The following is a 17,337-nucleotide window of genomic DNA, read 5'->3' as shown; positions in this document are numbered from 1 at the left end:
AAGACTTCTTCACTATTCTGGCAAATCGCCTGATGAAGCTGGTTGTAATCACCAGCAATACGCCAAATTGTAAATGTTGTGGGTTTAATGTCCAACACACCACTGTGATGAAGAAGTAACTGGCATGTTTTTGTTTACGTGACAAACCTTACTAATTGGCTGTGTCGGGTAGTGGTGGGTTTATGACACATTTATATTTACGCGATCAAACCCCCAAAATAACCTTTATTATGCATAATATTGGTTGTGAAAGCATACTTTTAGACTGCTTATGCAATGCGGCTTGACACAATTCTGATATTAACATTGAGTCCCTTCTTTTGGAGGAATGCTAAGTTTGATTATAATCTCTCGAAGCGAGACTCATTGAGGCTCTGACCTTTTCCAGTTATTGGGAATATCCAGTGTGAAAGGTAATGATTTGAACAAGTTTGTATTATATTTAAACATCATAGGAGCGTGTTTGATTAATTACTTAATAGTTATTAACATGTTTAGACTTCAATACAAATATCTCGGATAATCACCCAGGAATGTCTGTCCTTAACGCTCGTGACGTCACTCCACATGCCGCACCCCTCATTAATAATCATGAGCTGATCAAGTCACTCACGTGGACCGCGCCCCCACCCTCTCATTAATAATCATGAGTGGCTTAAAGCCTTCGTCACTGCAGGAATTCATATTCTTTGGGTCTTTCGGAAAACTCATGTGACTTTCCCGAAAGACCCAAAGAATAATCACGAGCGGGTTATTAGTTTCGATTGAATATTTCATATTAACTGCAATTTCCAACCGTCCTTGGACGGGCTATAAGCTAGTTAATAAATAATTACAGTATAACATGAGTCACCATTATTGTAAAGCATAGGTGGAAAGCTTAAGTTTACCGGATTTGGAAGGCTGAAGAGATTTTCTGACGTAATTGAAGGATTTAGTTTGTTTGTAAAATGAATATTCATGAAAACAGCGGAGCACACGAATACCGCGATGATGTCCGAGTCAAATGGAAATCCATATCACAGTAACCGTTGTATCTAACGTGGTGTTACTTTAATGACTTTAGTTTATGGCAAATGCAGCTCTTGAAATGTGTACGTGTGTAAATATTGTATTTGCCGTTGCAGTTCCTCCAACAGTCAATGTCGCCATCATCCCCATCAACTCTACAGCCATGAATGTCTCATGGGCACCTACAATTCCTGCAGACGTTGACAACTACACGGTTTACTTGAATGAAACCAATAACCCAACAGCAGTGAACAGCTCCGTTGTGTCCTCCAACATTGCAACACAAGTGTTTACAGATCTGGTTCCTGGTAGAAGTTACCAGGCATCTGTAACAGCGCACAGTGGCAGTTACTCCCAACCATCAGCCAACTTCACTGCCAGGACCTGTACGTACATAAGCAGCGTTCATCTTCGTGTAATGGCTTTGATGTTTGATATTTGTTCAAAACATGCTAAAAAATCTACAAAATTTCAAACACTTCTTAAATGTGTCGCCAATTATTGACAGCATTAAATAACGGAATTCATACGTCTTTAATGATGGGTATCATATGCAGTATTTTCCAAGATTTGAAAATATTACGTTTGTTGCGTATTTTTAATTGTACATTTGATATTCGGTACACATTCAATCAACCGGTGTTGTATATGTAAAATTATCAAACATGTTCCGTCATAAAACATCTGCAAGCTTAAAAACAGAAAATCCCCAACCCTGTGCTTATAGATTACATGAATCTGTTAATAATATCGGTATAGTTTATGCATATTCTGGGTATGTGTTGAACTTCTTAGCACCTTATATGGCAAACCGTTTTAATCAGAGGTAGGGGGAAGGACAACAAACTAAACTAAATACAAAAATCATTCCAATGTACAGTATATTGATAAACGGTGACGAACCCAACCGATAATAGGTACAGTGCTGCATATTCTAACATGAACATAATTCATTGTAATTTATATGACCACATTAACCCCACCCTGGTCTTCGCACCTGATAGGCTCACAGTGATGACATCACCGTTACGCCTCTATTTAAGACAGAACCAGGAAGACTTCTTCACAATTCCAGCAAATCGCCTGATGAAGCTGGTTGCAATCACCAGCAAAACGCAAAATTTTAAATGTTGTGGGTTTAATCTCCAACACACTGTTGTGCTGAAGAAGTAACTGGCATGTTTTTGTTTACGTGACAAACCTTACTAAGTGGCTTTGTCCGGTGGTGGTGGGTTAACGACACATTTATATTTACGCAATCTAACCCAAAAATGACCTTTATTATGCATAATATTGGTGGTGAAAGCTTACTTTTAGACCACATGTAATGCCCCTCAACACAACTCTGATATAAACATTGAGTACCTTTTGGAGGAATGCTAAGTTTGATTATAATCTCTCGAAGTGAGACTCATTGAGGCTCTGGCCTTTTCCAGTTATTGGGATTATCCAGCGTGTAAGTAAGATAATGATTTGAACAAGTTTGTATTATATTTACACATCATAGGAGCGTGTTTGATTAATTACTTAATAGTTATTAACATGTTTAGAATTCAATACAAATATATACGATAATCACCCAGGAATGTCTGTCCTTAACGCTCGTGACGTCACTCCACATCTCGCACACCTTATTAATAATCATGAGCTGATTACGTCACTCACGTGGACCCCGCCCCCACCCTCTCATTAATAATCATGAGTGGCTTAAAGCCTTCGTCACTGCAGGAATTCATATTCTTTGGGTCTTTCGGAAAACTCATGTGACTTTACCGAAAGACCCAACGAATAATCACGAGCGGGTCATTAGTTTCGATTGAATATTTCATATTAACTGCAATTTCCACCCGTCCTTGGACGGGCTATAAGCTAGTTAACAAAGAATTACAGTATAACATGAGTCACCATTATTGTAAAGCAGAGGTGGAAAGCTAAAGTTTACTAGATTTGTAAGGCTGAAGAGACTGTCTAACGTAATTGAAGGATTTAGTTTGTAAAATAAATGTTCAAGAAAACAGGAGATCACTCGAATACCGCGAAGATTTCCGAGTCCAATGGAAGTCCATGTCACAGTAACCGTTGCATCTGACGTGGTGTTACTTTAATGACGTTAGTTCACGGCAAATACAGCCCTTGAAATGTGTACGTGTCTAATTATTGATTTTGCCTTTGCAGTGCCTCCAACAGTCAATGTCACCATCACCCCCATCAACTCTACAGCCATGAATGTCTCATGGGCACCTACAATTCCTGCAGACGTTGACAACTACACGGTCTACTTGAATGAAACCAATAACCCAACAGCAGTGAACAGCTCCGTTGTGTCCTCCAACATTGCAACACAAGTGTTTACAGATCTGGTTCCTGGTAGAAGTTACCAGGCATCTGTAACAGCGCACAGTGGCAGTTACTCCCAACCATCAGCCAACTTCACTGCCAGGACCTGTACGTACATAAGCAGCGTTCATCTTCGTGTAATGGCTTTGATGTTTCATATTTGTTCAAAACATGCAAAAAAATCTACAAAATTTCAAACACTTCTTAAATGTGTCCCCAATTATTGACAGCATTAAATAACGGAATTCATACGTCTTTAATGATGGGCATCATATGCAGTATTTTCCAAGATTTGAAAATATTACGTTTGTTGCGTATTTTTAATTGTACATTTGATATTCGGTACACATTCAATCAACCGGTGTTGTATATGTTAAATAAGCAAACATGTTCTGTCATAAAACATCTACAAGCTTATAAAAAGAGAATCCCCAACCCTGTGCTTATGGATTACATGAATCTGTTCCTAATATCGGTATAGTTTATGCATATTCTGGGTATGTGTTGAACTTCTTAGCACCGTATATAGCAAACCGTGTTAATCAGAGGTAGGGGGAAGGAAGGACAACAAACTAAACTAAATACAAAAATCATTCCAATGTACAGTATATTGATTAACGATGACTAACCCAACCGAGAATAGGTACAGTGCTGCATGTTATCAGATTAGCATAATTAATTGTAATTTATATGACCACATTAACCCCACCCAGGTCATCGCACCTGATAGGCTTACAGTGTTGACATCACCTTTGCTCCTCTATTTAAGACAGAACCAGGAAGACTTCTTCACAATTCCAGCAAATCGCCTGATGAAGCTGGTTGCAATCACCAGCAAAACGCAAAATTTTAAATGTTGTGGGTTTAATCTCCAACACACTGTTGTGCTGAAGAAGTAACTGCCATGTTTTTGTTTACGTGACAAACCTTACTAAGTGGCTTTGTCCGGTGGTGGTGGGTTAACGACACATTTATATTACGCAATCTAACCCAAAAATGACCTTTATTATGCATAATATTGGTGGTGAAAGCTTACTTTTAGACCACATGTAATGCCCCTCAACACAACTCTGATATAAACATTGAGTACCTTTTGGAGGAATGCTAAGTTTGATTATAATCTCTCGAAGTGAGACTCATTGAGGCTCTGGCCTTTTCCAGTTATTGGGATTATCCAGCGTGTAAGTAAGATAATGATTTGAACAAGTTTGTATTATATTTACACATCATAGGAGCGTGTTTGATTAATTACTTAATAGTTATTAACATGTTTAGAATTCAATACAAATATATACGATAATCACCCAGGAATGTCTGTCCTTAACGCTCGTGACGTCACTCCACATCTCGCACACCTTATTAATAATCATGAGCTGATTACGTCACTCACGTGGACCCCGCCCCCACCTTCTCATTAATAATCATGAGTGGCTTAAAGCCTTCGTCACTGCAGGAATTCATATTCTTTGGGTCTTTCGGAAAACTCATGTGACTTTACCGAAAGACCCAACGAATAATCACGAGCGGGTCATTAGTTTCGATTGAATATTTCATATTAACTGCAATTTCCACCCGTCCTTGGACGGGCTATAAGCTAGTTAACAAAGAATTACAGTATAACATGAGTCACCATTATTGTAAAGCAGAGGTGGAAAGCTAAAGTTTACTAGATTTGTAAGGCTGAAGAGACTGTCTAACGTAATTGAAGGATTTAGTTTGTAAAATAAATGTTCAAGAAAACAGGAGATCACTCGAATACCGCGAAGATTTCCGAGTCCAATGGAAGTCCATGTCACAGTAACCGTTGCATCTGACGTGGTGTTACTTTAATGACGTTAGTTCACGGCAAATACAGCCCTTGAAATGTGTACGTGTCTAATTATTGATTTTGCCTTTGCAGTGCCTCCAACAGTCAATGTCACCATCACCCCCATCAACTCTACAGCCATGAATGTCTCATGGGCACCTACAATTCCTGCAGACGTTGACAACTATACGGTCTACTTGAATGAAACCAATAACCCAACAGCAGTGAACAGCTCCGTTGTGTCCTCCAACATTGCAACACAAGTGTTTACAGATCTGGTTCCTGGTAGAAGTTACCAGGCATCTGTAACAGCGCACAGTGGCAGTTACTCCCAACCATCAGCCAACTTCACTGCCAGGACCTGTACGTACATAAGCAGCGTTCATCTTCGTGTAATGGCTTTGATGTTTCATATTTGTTCAAAACATGCAAAAAAATCTACAAAATTTCAAACACTTCTTAAATGTGTCCCCAATTATTGACAGCATTAAATAACGGAATTCATACGTCTTTAATGATGGGCATCATATGCAGTATTTTCCAAGATTTGAAAATATTACGTTTGTTGCGTATTTTTAATTGTACATTTGATATTCGGTACACATTCAATCAACCGGTGTTGTATATGTTAAATAAGCAAACATGTTCCGGCATAAAACATCTGCAAGCTTAAAAACAGAGAATCACCAACCCTGTGCTAATGGATTACATGAATCTGTTCCTAATATCGGTATAGTTTATGCATATTCTGGGTATGTGTTGAACTTCTTAGCACCTAATATGGCAAACCGTGTTAATCAGAGGTAGGGGGAAGGACAACAAACTAAACTAAATACAAAAATCATTCCAATGTACAGTATATTGATAAACGGTGACGAACCCAACCGATAATAGGTACAGTGCTGCATATTCTAACATGAACATAATTCATTGTAATTTATATGACCACATTGACCCCACCCTGGTCTTCGCACCTGATAGGCTCACAGTGATGACATCACCGTTACGCCTCTATTTAAGACAGAACCAGGAAGACTTCTTCACAATTCCAGCAAATCGCCTGATGAAGCTGGTTGCAATCACCAGCAAAACGCAAAATTTTAAATGTTGTGGGTTTAATCTCCAACACACTGTTGTGCTGAAGAAGTAACTGCCATGTTTTTGTTTACGTGACAAACCTTACTAAGTGGCTTTGTCCGGTGGTGGTGGGTTAACGACACATTTATATTACGCAATCTAACCCAAAAATAACCTTTATTATGCATAATATTGGTGGTAAAAGCTTACTTTTAGACCACATGTAATGCCCCTCAACACAACTCTGATATAAACATTGAGTACCTTTTGGAGGAATGCTAAGTTTGATTATAATCTCTCGAAGTGAGACTCATTGAGGCTCTGGCCTTTTCCAGTTATTGGGATTATCCAGCGTGTAAGTAAGATAATGATTTGAACAAGTTTGTATTATATTTACACATCATAGGAGCGTGTTTGATTAATTACTTAATAGTTATTAACATGTTTAGAATTCAATACAAATATATACGATAATCACCCAGGAATGTCTGTCCTTAACGCTCGTGACGTCACTCCACATCTCGCACACCTTATTAATAATCATGAGCTGATTACGTCACTCACGTGGACCCCGCCCCCACCCTCTCATTAATAATCATGAGTGGCTTAAAGCCTTCGTCACTGCAGGAATTCATATTCTTTGGGTCTTTCGGAAAACTCATGTGACTTTACCGAAAGACCCAACGAATAATCACGAGCGGGTCATTAGTTTCGATTGAATATTTCATATTAACTGCAATTTCCACCCGTCCTTGGACGGGCTATAAGCTAGTTAACAAAGAATTACAGTATAACATGAGTCACCATTATTGTAAAGCAGAGGTGGAAAGCTAAAGTTTACTAGATTTGTAAGGCTGAAGAGACTGTCTAACGTAATTGAAGGATTTAGTTTGTAAAATAAATGTTCAAGAAAACAGGAGATCACTCGAATACCGCGAAGATTTCCGAGTCCAATGGAAGTCCATGTCACAGTAACCGTTGCATCTGACGTGGTGTTACTTTAATGACGTTAGTTCACGGCAAATACAGCCCTTGAAATGTGTACGTGTCTAATTATTGATTTTGCCTTTGCAGTGCCTCCAACAGTCAATGTCACCATCACCCCCATCAACTCTACAGCCATGAATGTCTCATGGGCACCTACAATTCCTGCAGACGTTGACAACTACACGGTCTACTTGAATGAAACCAATAACCCAACAGCAGTGAACAGCTCCGTTGTGTCCTCCAACATTGCAACACAAGTGTTTACAGATCTGGTTCCTGGTAGAAGTTACCAGGCATCTGTAACAGCGCACAGTGGCAGTTACTCCCAACCATCAGCCAACTTCACTGCCAGGACCTGTACGTACATAAGCAGCGTTCATCTTCGTGTAATGGCTTTGATGTTTCATATTTGTTCAAAACATGCAAAAAAATCTACAAAATTTCAAACACTTCTTAAATGTGTCCCCAATTATTGACAGCATTAAATAACGGAATTCATACGTCTTTAATGATGGGCATCATATGCAGTATTTTCCAAGATTTGAAAATATTACGTTTGTTGCGTATTTTTAATTGTACATTTGATATTCGGTACACATTCAATCAACCGGTGTTGTATATGTTAAATAAGCAAACATGTTCCGGCATAAAACATCTGCAAGCTTAAAAACAGAGAATCACCAACCCTGTGCTAATGGATTACATGAATCTGTTCCTAATATCGGTATAGTTTATGCATATTCTGGGTATGTGTTGAACTTCTTAGCACCTAATATGGCAAACCGTGTTAATCAGAGGTAGGGGGAAGGACAACAAACTAAACTAAATACAAAAATCATTCCAATGTACAGTATATTGATAAACGGTGACGAACCCAACCGATAATAGGTACAGTGCTGCATATTCTAACATGAACATAATTCATTGTAATTTATATGACCACATTGACCCCACCCTGGTCTTCGCACCTGATAGGCTCACAGTGATGACATCACCGTTACGCCTCTATTTAAGACAGAACCAGGAAGACTTCTTCACAATTCCAGCAAATCGCCTGATAAAGCTGGTTGCAATCACCAGCAAAACGCAAAATTTTAAATGTTGTGGGTTTAATCTCCAACACACTGTTGTGCTGAAGAAGTAACTGCCATGTTTTTGTTTACGTGACAAACCTTACTAAGTGGCTTTGTCCGGTGGTGGTGGGTTAACGACACATTTATATTTACGCAATCTAACCCAAAAATAACCTTTATTATGCATAATATTGGTGGTAAAAGCTTACTTTTAGACCACATGTAATGCCCCTCAACACAACTCTGATATAAACATTGAGTACCTTCTTTTGGAGGAATGCTAAGTTTGATTATAATCTCTCGAAGTGAGACTTATTGAGGCTCTGGCCTTTTCCAGTTATTGGGAATATCCAGCGTGTAGGTAAGATAATGATTTGAACAAGTTTGTATTATATTTAAACATCATAGGAGCGTGTTTGATTAATTACTTAATAGTTATTAACATGTTTAGAATTCAATACAAATATCTCGGATAATCACCCAGGAATGTCTGTCCTTAACGCTCGTGACGTCACTCCACATGCCGCACCCCTCTTTAATAATCATGAGCTGATCAAGTCATTCATGTGGACCCCGCCCCCACCCTCTCATTAATAATCATGAGTGGCTTAAAGCCTTCGTCACTGCAGGAATTCATATTCCCTGGGTCTTTCGGAAAAATCATGTGACTTTCCCGAAAGACCCAAAGAATAATCACGAGCGGGTTATTAGTTTCGATTGAATATTTCATATTAACTGCAATTTCCACCCATCCTTGGACGGGCTATAAGCTAGTTAATAAATAAGTGCAGTATAACATGAGTCACCATTATTGTAAAGCAGAGGTGGAAAGCTTAAGTTTACTGGATTTGGAAGGCTGAAGAGATTGTCTGACGTAATTGAAGGATTTAGTTTGATTTGTAAAATGAATGTTCATGAAAACAGCGGAGCACACGAATACCGCGAGGATGTCCGAGTCCAATGGAAATCCATATCACAGTAACCGTTGTATCTAACGTGGTGTTACTTTAATGACTTTAGTTTATGGCAAATGCAGCTCTTGAAATGTGTACGTGTGTAAATATTGTATTTGCCGTTGCAGTTCCTCCAACAGTCAATGTCGCCATCATCCCCATCAACTCTACAGCCATGAATGTCTCATGGGCACCTACATTTCCTGCAGACGTTGACAGCTACACGGTTTACTTGAATGAAACCAATAACGCAACAGCAGTGAACAGCTCCGATTTGTCCTCCAACATTACAACACACGTGTTTACAGGTCTGGTTCCTGGTAGAAGTTACCAGGCATCTGTAACAGCGCACAGTGGCAGTTACTCCCAACCATCAGCCAACTTCACTGCCAGGACCTGTACGTATATATATATGCAGCGTTCATCTTCGTGTAATGGCTTTGATGTTTGATATTTGTTCAAAACATGCTAAAAAATCTACAAAATTTCAAACACTTCTTAAATGTGTCCCCAACTATTGACAGCATTAAATAACGGAATTCATACGTCTTTAATGATGGGCATCATATGCAGTATTTTCCAAGATTTGAAAATATTACGTTTGTTGCGTATTTTTAATTGTACATTTGATATTCGGTACACATTCAATCAACCGGTGTTGTATATGTTAAATAAGCAAACATGTTCCGGCATAAAACATCTGCAAGCTTAAAAACAGAGAATCACCAACCCTGTGCTTATGGATTACATGAATCTGTTCCTAATATCGGTATAGTTTATGCATATTCTGGGTATGTGTTGAACTTCTTAGCACCTTATATGGCAAACCGTGTTAATCAGAGGTACGGGGAAGGACAACAAACTAAACTAAATACAAAAATCATTTCAATGTACAGTATATTGATAAACGGTGACGAACCCAACCGATAATAGGTACAGTGCTGCATATTCTAACATGAACATAATTCATTGTAATTTATATGACCACATTGACCCCACCCTGGTCTTCGCACCTGATAGGCTCACAGTGATGACATCACCTTTGCTCCTCTATTTAAGACAGAACCAGGAAGACTTCTTCACTATTCTGGCAAATCGCCTGATGAAGCTGGTTGTAATCACCAGTAATACGCCAAATTGTAAATGTTGTGGGTTTAATGTCCAACACACCACTGTGATGAAGAAGTAACTGGCATGTTTTTGTTTACGTGACAAACCTTACTAATTGGCTGTGTCGGGTAGTGGTGGGTTTATGACACATTTATATTTACGCGATCAAACCCCCAAAATAACCTTTATTATGCATAATATTGGTTGTGAAAGCATACTTTTAGACTGCTTATGCAATGCGGCTTGACACAATTCTGATATTAACATTGAGTCCCTTCTTTTGGAGGAATGCTAAGTTTGATTATAATCTCTCGAAGCGAGACTCATTGAGGCTCTGACCTTTTCCAGTTATTGGGAATATCCAGTGTGAAAGGTAATGATTTGAACAAGTTTGTATTATATTTAAACATCATAGGAGCGTGTTTGATTAATTACTTAATAGTTATTAACATGTTTAGACTTCAATACAAATATCTCGGATAATCACCCAGGAATGTCTGTCCTTAACGCTCGTGACGTCACTCCACATGCCGCACCCCTCATTAATAATCATGAGCTGATCAAGTCACTCACGTGGACCGCGCCCCCACCCTCTCATTAATAATCATGAGTGGCTTAAAGCCTTCGTCACTGCAGGAATTCATATTCTTTGGGTCTTTCGGAAAACTCATGTGACTTTCCCGAAAGACCCAAAGAATAATCACGAGCGGGTTATTAGTTTCGATTGAATATTTCATATTAACTGCAATTTCCAACCGTCCTTGGACGGGCTATAAGCTAGTTAATAAATAATTACAGTATAACATGAGTCACCATTATTGTAAAGCATAGGTGGAAAGCTTAAGTTTACCGGATTTGGAAGGCTGAAGAGATTTTCTGACGTAATTGAAGGATTTAGTTTGTTTGTAAAATGAATATTCATGAAAACAGCGGAGCACACGAATACCGCGATGATGTCCGAGTCAAATGGAAATCCATATCACAGTAACCGTTGTATCTAACGTGGTGTTACTTTAATGACTTTAGTTTATGGCAAATGCAGCTCTTGAAATGTGTACGTGTGTAAATATTGTATTTGCCGTTGCAGTTCCTCCAACAGTCAATGTCGCCATCATCCCCATCAACTCTACAGCCATGAATGTCTCATGGGCACCTACAATTCCTGCAGACGTTGACAACTACACGGTTTACTTGAATGAAACCAATAACCCAACAGCAGTGAACAGCTCCGTTGTGTCCTCCAACATTGCAACACAAGTGTTTACAGATCTGGTTCCTGGTAGAAGTTACCAGGCATCTGTAACAGCGCACAGTGGCAGTTACTCCCAACCATCAGCCAACTTCACTGCCAGGACCTGTACGTACATAAGCAGCGTTCATCTTCGTGTAATGGCTTTGATGTTTGATATTTGTTCAAAACATGCTAAAAAATCTACAAAATTTCAAACACTTCTTAAATGTGTCCCCAATTATTGACAGCATTAAATAACGGAATTCATACGTCTTTAATGATGGGTATCATATGCAGTATTTTCCAAGATTTGAAAATATTACGTTTGTTGCGTATTTTTAATTGTACATTTGATATTCGGTACACATTCAATCAACCGGTGTTGTATATGTAAAATTATCAAACATGTTCCGTCATAAAACATCTGCAAGCTTAAAAACAGAAAATCCCCAACCCTGTGCTTATAGATTACATGAATCTGTTAATAATATCGGTATAGTTTATGCATATTCTGGGTATGTGTTGAACTTCTTAGCACCTTATATGGCAAACCGTTTTAATCAGAGGTAGGGGGAAGGACAACAAACTAAACTAAATACAAAAATCATTCCAATGTACAGTATATTGATAAACGGTGACGAACCCAACCGATAATAGGTACAGTGCTGCATATTCTAACATGAACATAATTCATTGTAATTTATATGACCACATTGACCCCACCCTGGTCTTCGCACCTGATAGGCTCACAGTGATGACATCACCTTTACTCCTCTATTTAAGACCGAACCAGGAATACTTCTTCACAATTCCGGCAAATTGCCTGATGAAGCTGGTTGCAATCACCAGCAAAACGCAAAATTTTAAATGTTGTGGGTTTAATCTCCAACACACTGTTGTGCTGAAGAAGTAACTGCCATGTTTTTGTTTACGTGACAAACCTTACTAAGTGGCTTTGTCCGGTGGTGGTGGGTTAACGACACATTTATATTACGCAATCTAACCCAAAAATGACCTTTATTATGCATAATATTGGTGGTGAAAGCTTACTTTTAGACCACATGTAATGCCCCTCAACTCAACTCTGATATAAACATTGAGTACCTTCTTTTGGAGGAATGCTAAGTTTGATTATAATCTCTCGAAGTGAGACTTATTGAGGCTCTGGCCTTTTCCAGTTATTGGGAATATCCAGCGTGTAGGTAAGATAATGATTTGAACAAGTTTGTATTATATTTAAACATCATAGGAGCGTGTTTGATTAATTACTTAATAGTTATTAACATGTTTAGAATTCAATACAAATATCTCGGATAATCACCCAGGAATGTCTGTCCTTAACGCTCGTGACGTCACTCCACATGCCGCACCCCTCATTAATAATCATGAGCTGATCAAGTCACTCACGTGGACCGCGCCCCCACCCTCTCATTAATAATCATGAGTGGCTTAAAGCCTTCGTCACTGCAGGAATTCATATTCCCTGGGTCTTTCGGAAAACTCAAGTGACTTTACCGAAAGACCCAAAGAATATTCAAGAGCGGGTCATTAGTTTCGATTGAATATTTCATATTAACTGCAATTTCCACCCGTCCTTGGACGGGCTATAAGCTAGTTAATAAAGAATTACAGTATAACATGAGTCACCATTATTGTAAAGCAGAGGTGGAAAGCTTAAGTTTACTAGATTTGTAAGGCTGAAGAGACTTTCTAACGTAATTGAAGGATTTAGTTTGTAAAATATATGTTCAAGAAAACAGGAGAGCACTCGAATACCGTGTGGATGTCCGAGTCCAATGGAAGTTCATATCACAGTAACCGTTGTATCTGATGTGGTATTACTTTAATGACTTTAGTTTATGACAAATACATACCCTGAAATGTGTACATCTCTAAATATTGATTTTGCCGTTGCAGTGATTCCATCAGTCAATGTCACCATCAGCCCCATCAACTCTACAGCCATGAATGTCTCATGGGAAACGAATCTTCTCGCTGTAGACGTTGACAACTACACGGTCTACTTGACTGAATCTAAGAACGCAACAGCAGTGCAGAGCTCCAATTTCCCCTCCACCATTACAACAAAAGAGTTTACAGGTCTGGTTCCTGGTAGACTTTACCAGGCGTCTGTAACAATGCACAGTGGCATTGACATCCAATCATCAGCCAACGTCCGTGAAAGAACCTGTACGTATATAAGCAGCGTTCATCTTCGTGTAATCAGTTTGATGTTTGATATGTTTTCAAAACATGCAAAAAAAATCGACAACATTGAATACACTTACTCAATGTCCCCCATTATTGACAGCATTAAATAACTTAATTAGTATGTATTTAGGGATCTAGAACATATGAAGTAATTTTCAGGAGTTAAAAAATAAGTTTGCTGCGTACTTTAAAAAGTAACGAATTAATTGTACATTTGATAATCGGTACAAATTAAATCTACAGGTGTTGTATATGTTAAATGATCAAACATGTTCGGTCATGAAATATCTACAAGCATAGAAAACGAGAATGGCAGGTCCCAACAATGTGCATTTGGATTACGTGAATCTGTTCCGAATATCGGTATATTTTATGCATATTATAGGTTTGTATGTTGCAATTTTTTAGCATCGAACATAGTCAACCGTGTTAATCAAAGTTACGGGGAAGGACAACAAACTAAACTAAATACAAAATCATTCCGCTCGACAGTATATTTATGAACTGTGACGAACCCAACCGATAATAGGTACAGTGCTGCATATTCTCAGATTAACATAATTAATTGTTATTTATATGACCACATTAACCGCACCCTGGTATTTGCATCTGATAGGCTCACAGTGATGACATCACCTTTACTCTATTTAAGACCGAACCAGAAAGACTTCTTCACAATTCTGGCAAATCGCCTGATGAAGCTGGTTGTAATCACCAGCAATACGCCAAATTGTAAATGTTATGGGTTTATTCTCTAACACACCGTTGTGCTGAAGAAGTAACTGGCGTGTTTTTGTTTACGTGACCAACCTAACTAATTGGCTGTGTCGGGTAGTGGTGGGTTTATGACACATTTATATTTACGCGATCAAACCGCAAACATTACCTTTATTATGCATAATGATGGTGAAAGCTTACTTTTAGACTGCTTATGCAATTCCGCTCGACACAAGGCTGATATGAACATTGAGTGCCTTCTTTTGGAGGAATGGTAAACTTCATCATTATCTCTGGAAGCGAGACTCATTGAGGCTCTGGCTTTTCCGGTTATTGGGAATATCCAGCATTAAGTAATATAATGATTTGAACAAGTTTGTATTATATTTATACACCATATGAGCGTGCTTTATGCATTACTTAATAGCGATTAACATGTTTAGAATTCTATACAAATTAATAAATGATTACATTATACCATGAGTCACCATTATTGTAAAGCAGAGGAGGAAAGCTGAAGTTTACTGGATTTGGAAGGCTGAAGAGAATTTTGAACGTAATTGAAGGATTTACTTTGTAAAATAAATGTTCATGAAAACAGGAGAGCACACGAATACCGCGAGGATGTCCGAGTCCAATGGAAGTCCATGTCACAGTAACCGTTATTTCTGATGTGGTGTTAACTTAAATAACTTTAGTTCATGGTAAATACAGCCCTTGAAATGATACATGTCTAATTATTGATTTTGCCATTGCAGTGCCTCCAACAGTCAATGTCACCATCATCATCAACAACTCTACATCCATGAATTTGTCATGGGTACCTTTTATTGCTGGAGACGTTGACAACTACACGGTCTACTTGTATGACACTAAGAACGCAACAGCAGTGATTAGCTACAATTTGACCTCCAATACAACACAAGTGTTTACAGATCTGGTTCCTGGTAGAAGTTACAACGCATCTGTAACAGCGCACAGTGGCAGTTACTCCCAACCATCAGCCAACTTCACTGCCAGGACCTGTACGTATATGCAGCGTTCATCCTCGTGTAATCGCTTTGATGTTTGATATTAGTTTAAAACATGCTCAAAAATCGACAACATTTAATACACTTATTCAATGTCAACCATTATTGACAACATTAGATAACCGAATTAATGCGTCTTTAGTGATGGACATCATATTAAGAACTTTCCAATAATTACAAATATTACGTTTGTTGCGTACTTTTAATTGTACATTTGATAATCGGTACGCATTCAATCAACAGGTGTTGTATATGTTAAATCATCAAACATGTTCTGTCATAAAACATCTACAAGCTTATAAAAAGAGAATCCCCAACCCTGTGCTTATGGATTACATGAATCTGTTCCTAATATCGGTATAGTTTATGCATATTCTGGGTATGTGTTGAACTTCTTAGCACCGTATATAGCAAACCGTGTTAATCAGAGGTAGGGGGAAGGAAGGACAACAAACTAAACTAAATACAAAAATCATTCCAATGTACAGTATATTGATTAACGATGACTAACCCAACCGAGAATAGGTACAGTGCTGCATGTTATCAGATTAGCATAATTAATTGTAATTCATATGACCACATTAACCCCACCCAGGTCATCGCACCTGATAGGCTTACAGTGTTGACATCACCTTTGTTCCTCTATTTAAGACCGAACCAGGAATACTTCTTCACAATTCCGGCAAATTGCCTGATGAAGCTGGTTGCAATCACCAGCAAAACGCAAAATTTTAAATGTTGTGGGTTTAATCTCCAACACACTGTTGTGCTGAAGAAGTAACTGCCATGTTTTTGTTTACGTGACAAACCTTACTAAGTGGCTTTGTCCGGTGGTGGTGGGTTAACGACACATTTATATTACGCAATCTAACCCAAAAATGACCTTTATTATGCATAATATTGGTGGTGAAAGCTTACTTTTAGACCACATGTAATGCCCCTCAACTCAACTCTGATATAAACATTGAGTACCTTCTTTTGGAGGAATGCTAAGTTTGATTATAATCTCTCGAAGTGAGACTTATTGAGGCTCTGGCCTTTTCCAGTTATTGGGAATATCCAGCGTGTAGGTAAGATAATGATTTGAACAAGTTTGTATTATATTTAAACATCATAGGAGCGTGTTTGATTCATTACTTAATAGTTATTAACATGTTTAGAATTCAATACAAATATCTCGGATAATCACCCAGGAATGTCTGTCCTTAACGCTCGTGACGTCACTCCACATGCCGCACCCCTCTTTAATAATCATGAGCTGATCAAGTCATTCACGTGGACCCCGCCCCCACCCTCTCATTAATAATCATGAGTGGCTTAAAGCCTTCGTCACTGCAGGAATTCATATTCCCTGGGTCTTTCGGAAAACTCATGTGACTTTCCCGAAAGACCCAAAGAATAATCACGAGCGGGTTATTAGTTTCGATTGAATATTTCATATTAACTGCAATTTCCACCCATCCTTGGACGGGCTATAAGCTAGTTAATAAATAAGTACAGTATAACATGAGTCACCATTATTGTAAAGCAGAGGTGGAAAGCTTAAGTTTACTGGATTTGGAAGGCTGAAGAGATTGTCTGACGTAATTGAAGGATTTAGTTTGATTTGTAAAATGAATGTTCATGAAAACAGCGGAGCACACGAATACCGCGAGGATGTCCGAGTCCAATGGAAATCCATATCACAGTAACCGTTGTATCTAACGTGGTGTTACTTTAATGACTTTAGTTTATGGCAAATGCAGCTCTTGAAATGTGTACGTGTGTAAATATTGTATTTGCCGTTGCAGTT

The 17,337-nt window shown here is 38.5% G+C and overlaps 1 protein-coding gene across 1 annotated transcript in view; it reads left to right on the top strand.

Annotated features, from left to right (window-relative positions):
- Positions 1 to 17,337, top strand: part of LOC144948245 (receptor-type tyrosine-protein phosphatase beta-like) — a 111,708-nt gene that overhangs the window by 31,794 nt on the left and 62,577 nt on the right. The window contains exons 5-9 of the mRNA XM_078877669.1: positions 1,128 to 1,397; positions 3,187 to 3,456; positions 5,249 to 5,518; positions 7,307 to 7,576; positions 15,273 to 15,539. Of these exons, the coding sequence (XP_078733795.1) occupies positions 1,128 to 1,397; positions 3,187 to 3,456; positions 5,249 to 5,518; positions 7,307 to 7,576; positions 15,273 to 15,539 (1,347 nt within the window). The remainder of the gene's footprint in view (positions 1 to 1,127; positions 1,398 to 3,186; positions 3,457 to 5,248; positions 5,519 to 7,306; positions 7,577 to 15,272; positions 15,540 to 17,337) is intronic.

This window comes from Lampetra fluviatilis, chromosome 48 (assembly GCF_964198595.1).
Source record: "Lampetra fluviatilis chromosome 48, kcLamFluv1.1, whole genome shotgun sequence".
NCBI lineage: Eukaryota > Metazoa > Chordata > Hyperoartia > Petromyzontiformes > Petromyzontidae > Lampetra > Lampetra fluviatilis.
The sequence above is the reverse complement of the archived record's forward strand: the minus strand, read 5'-3'. Positions and strand labels throughout refer to the sequence as shown.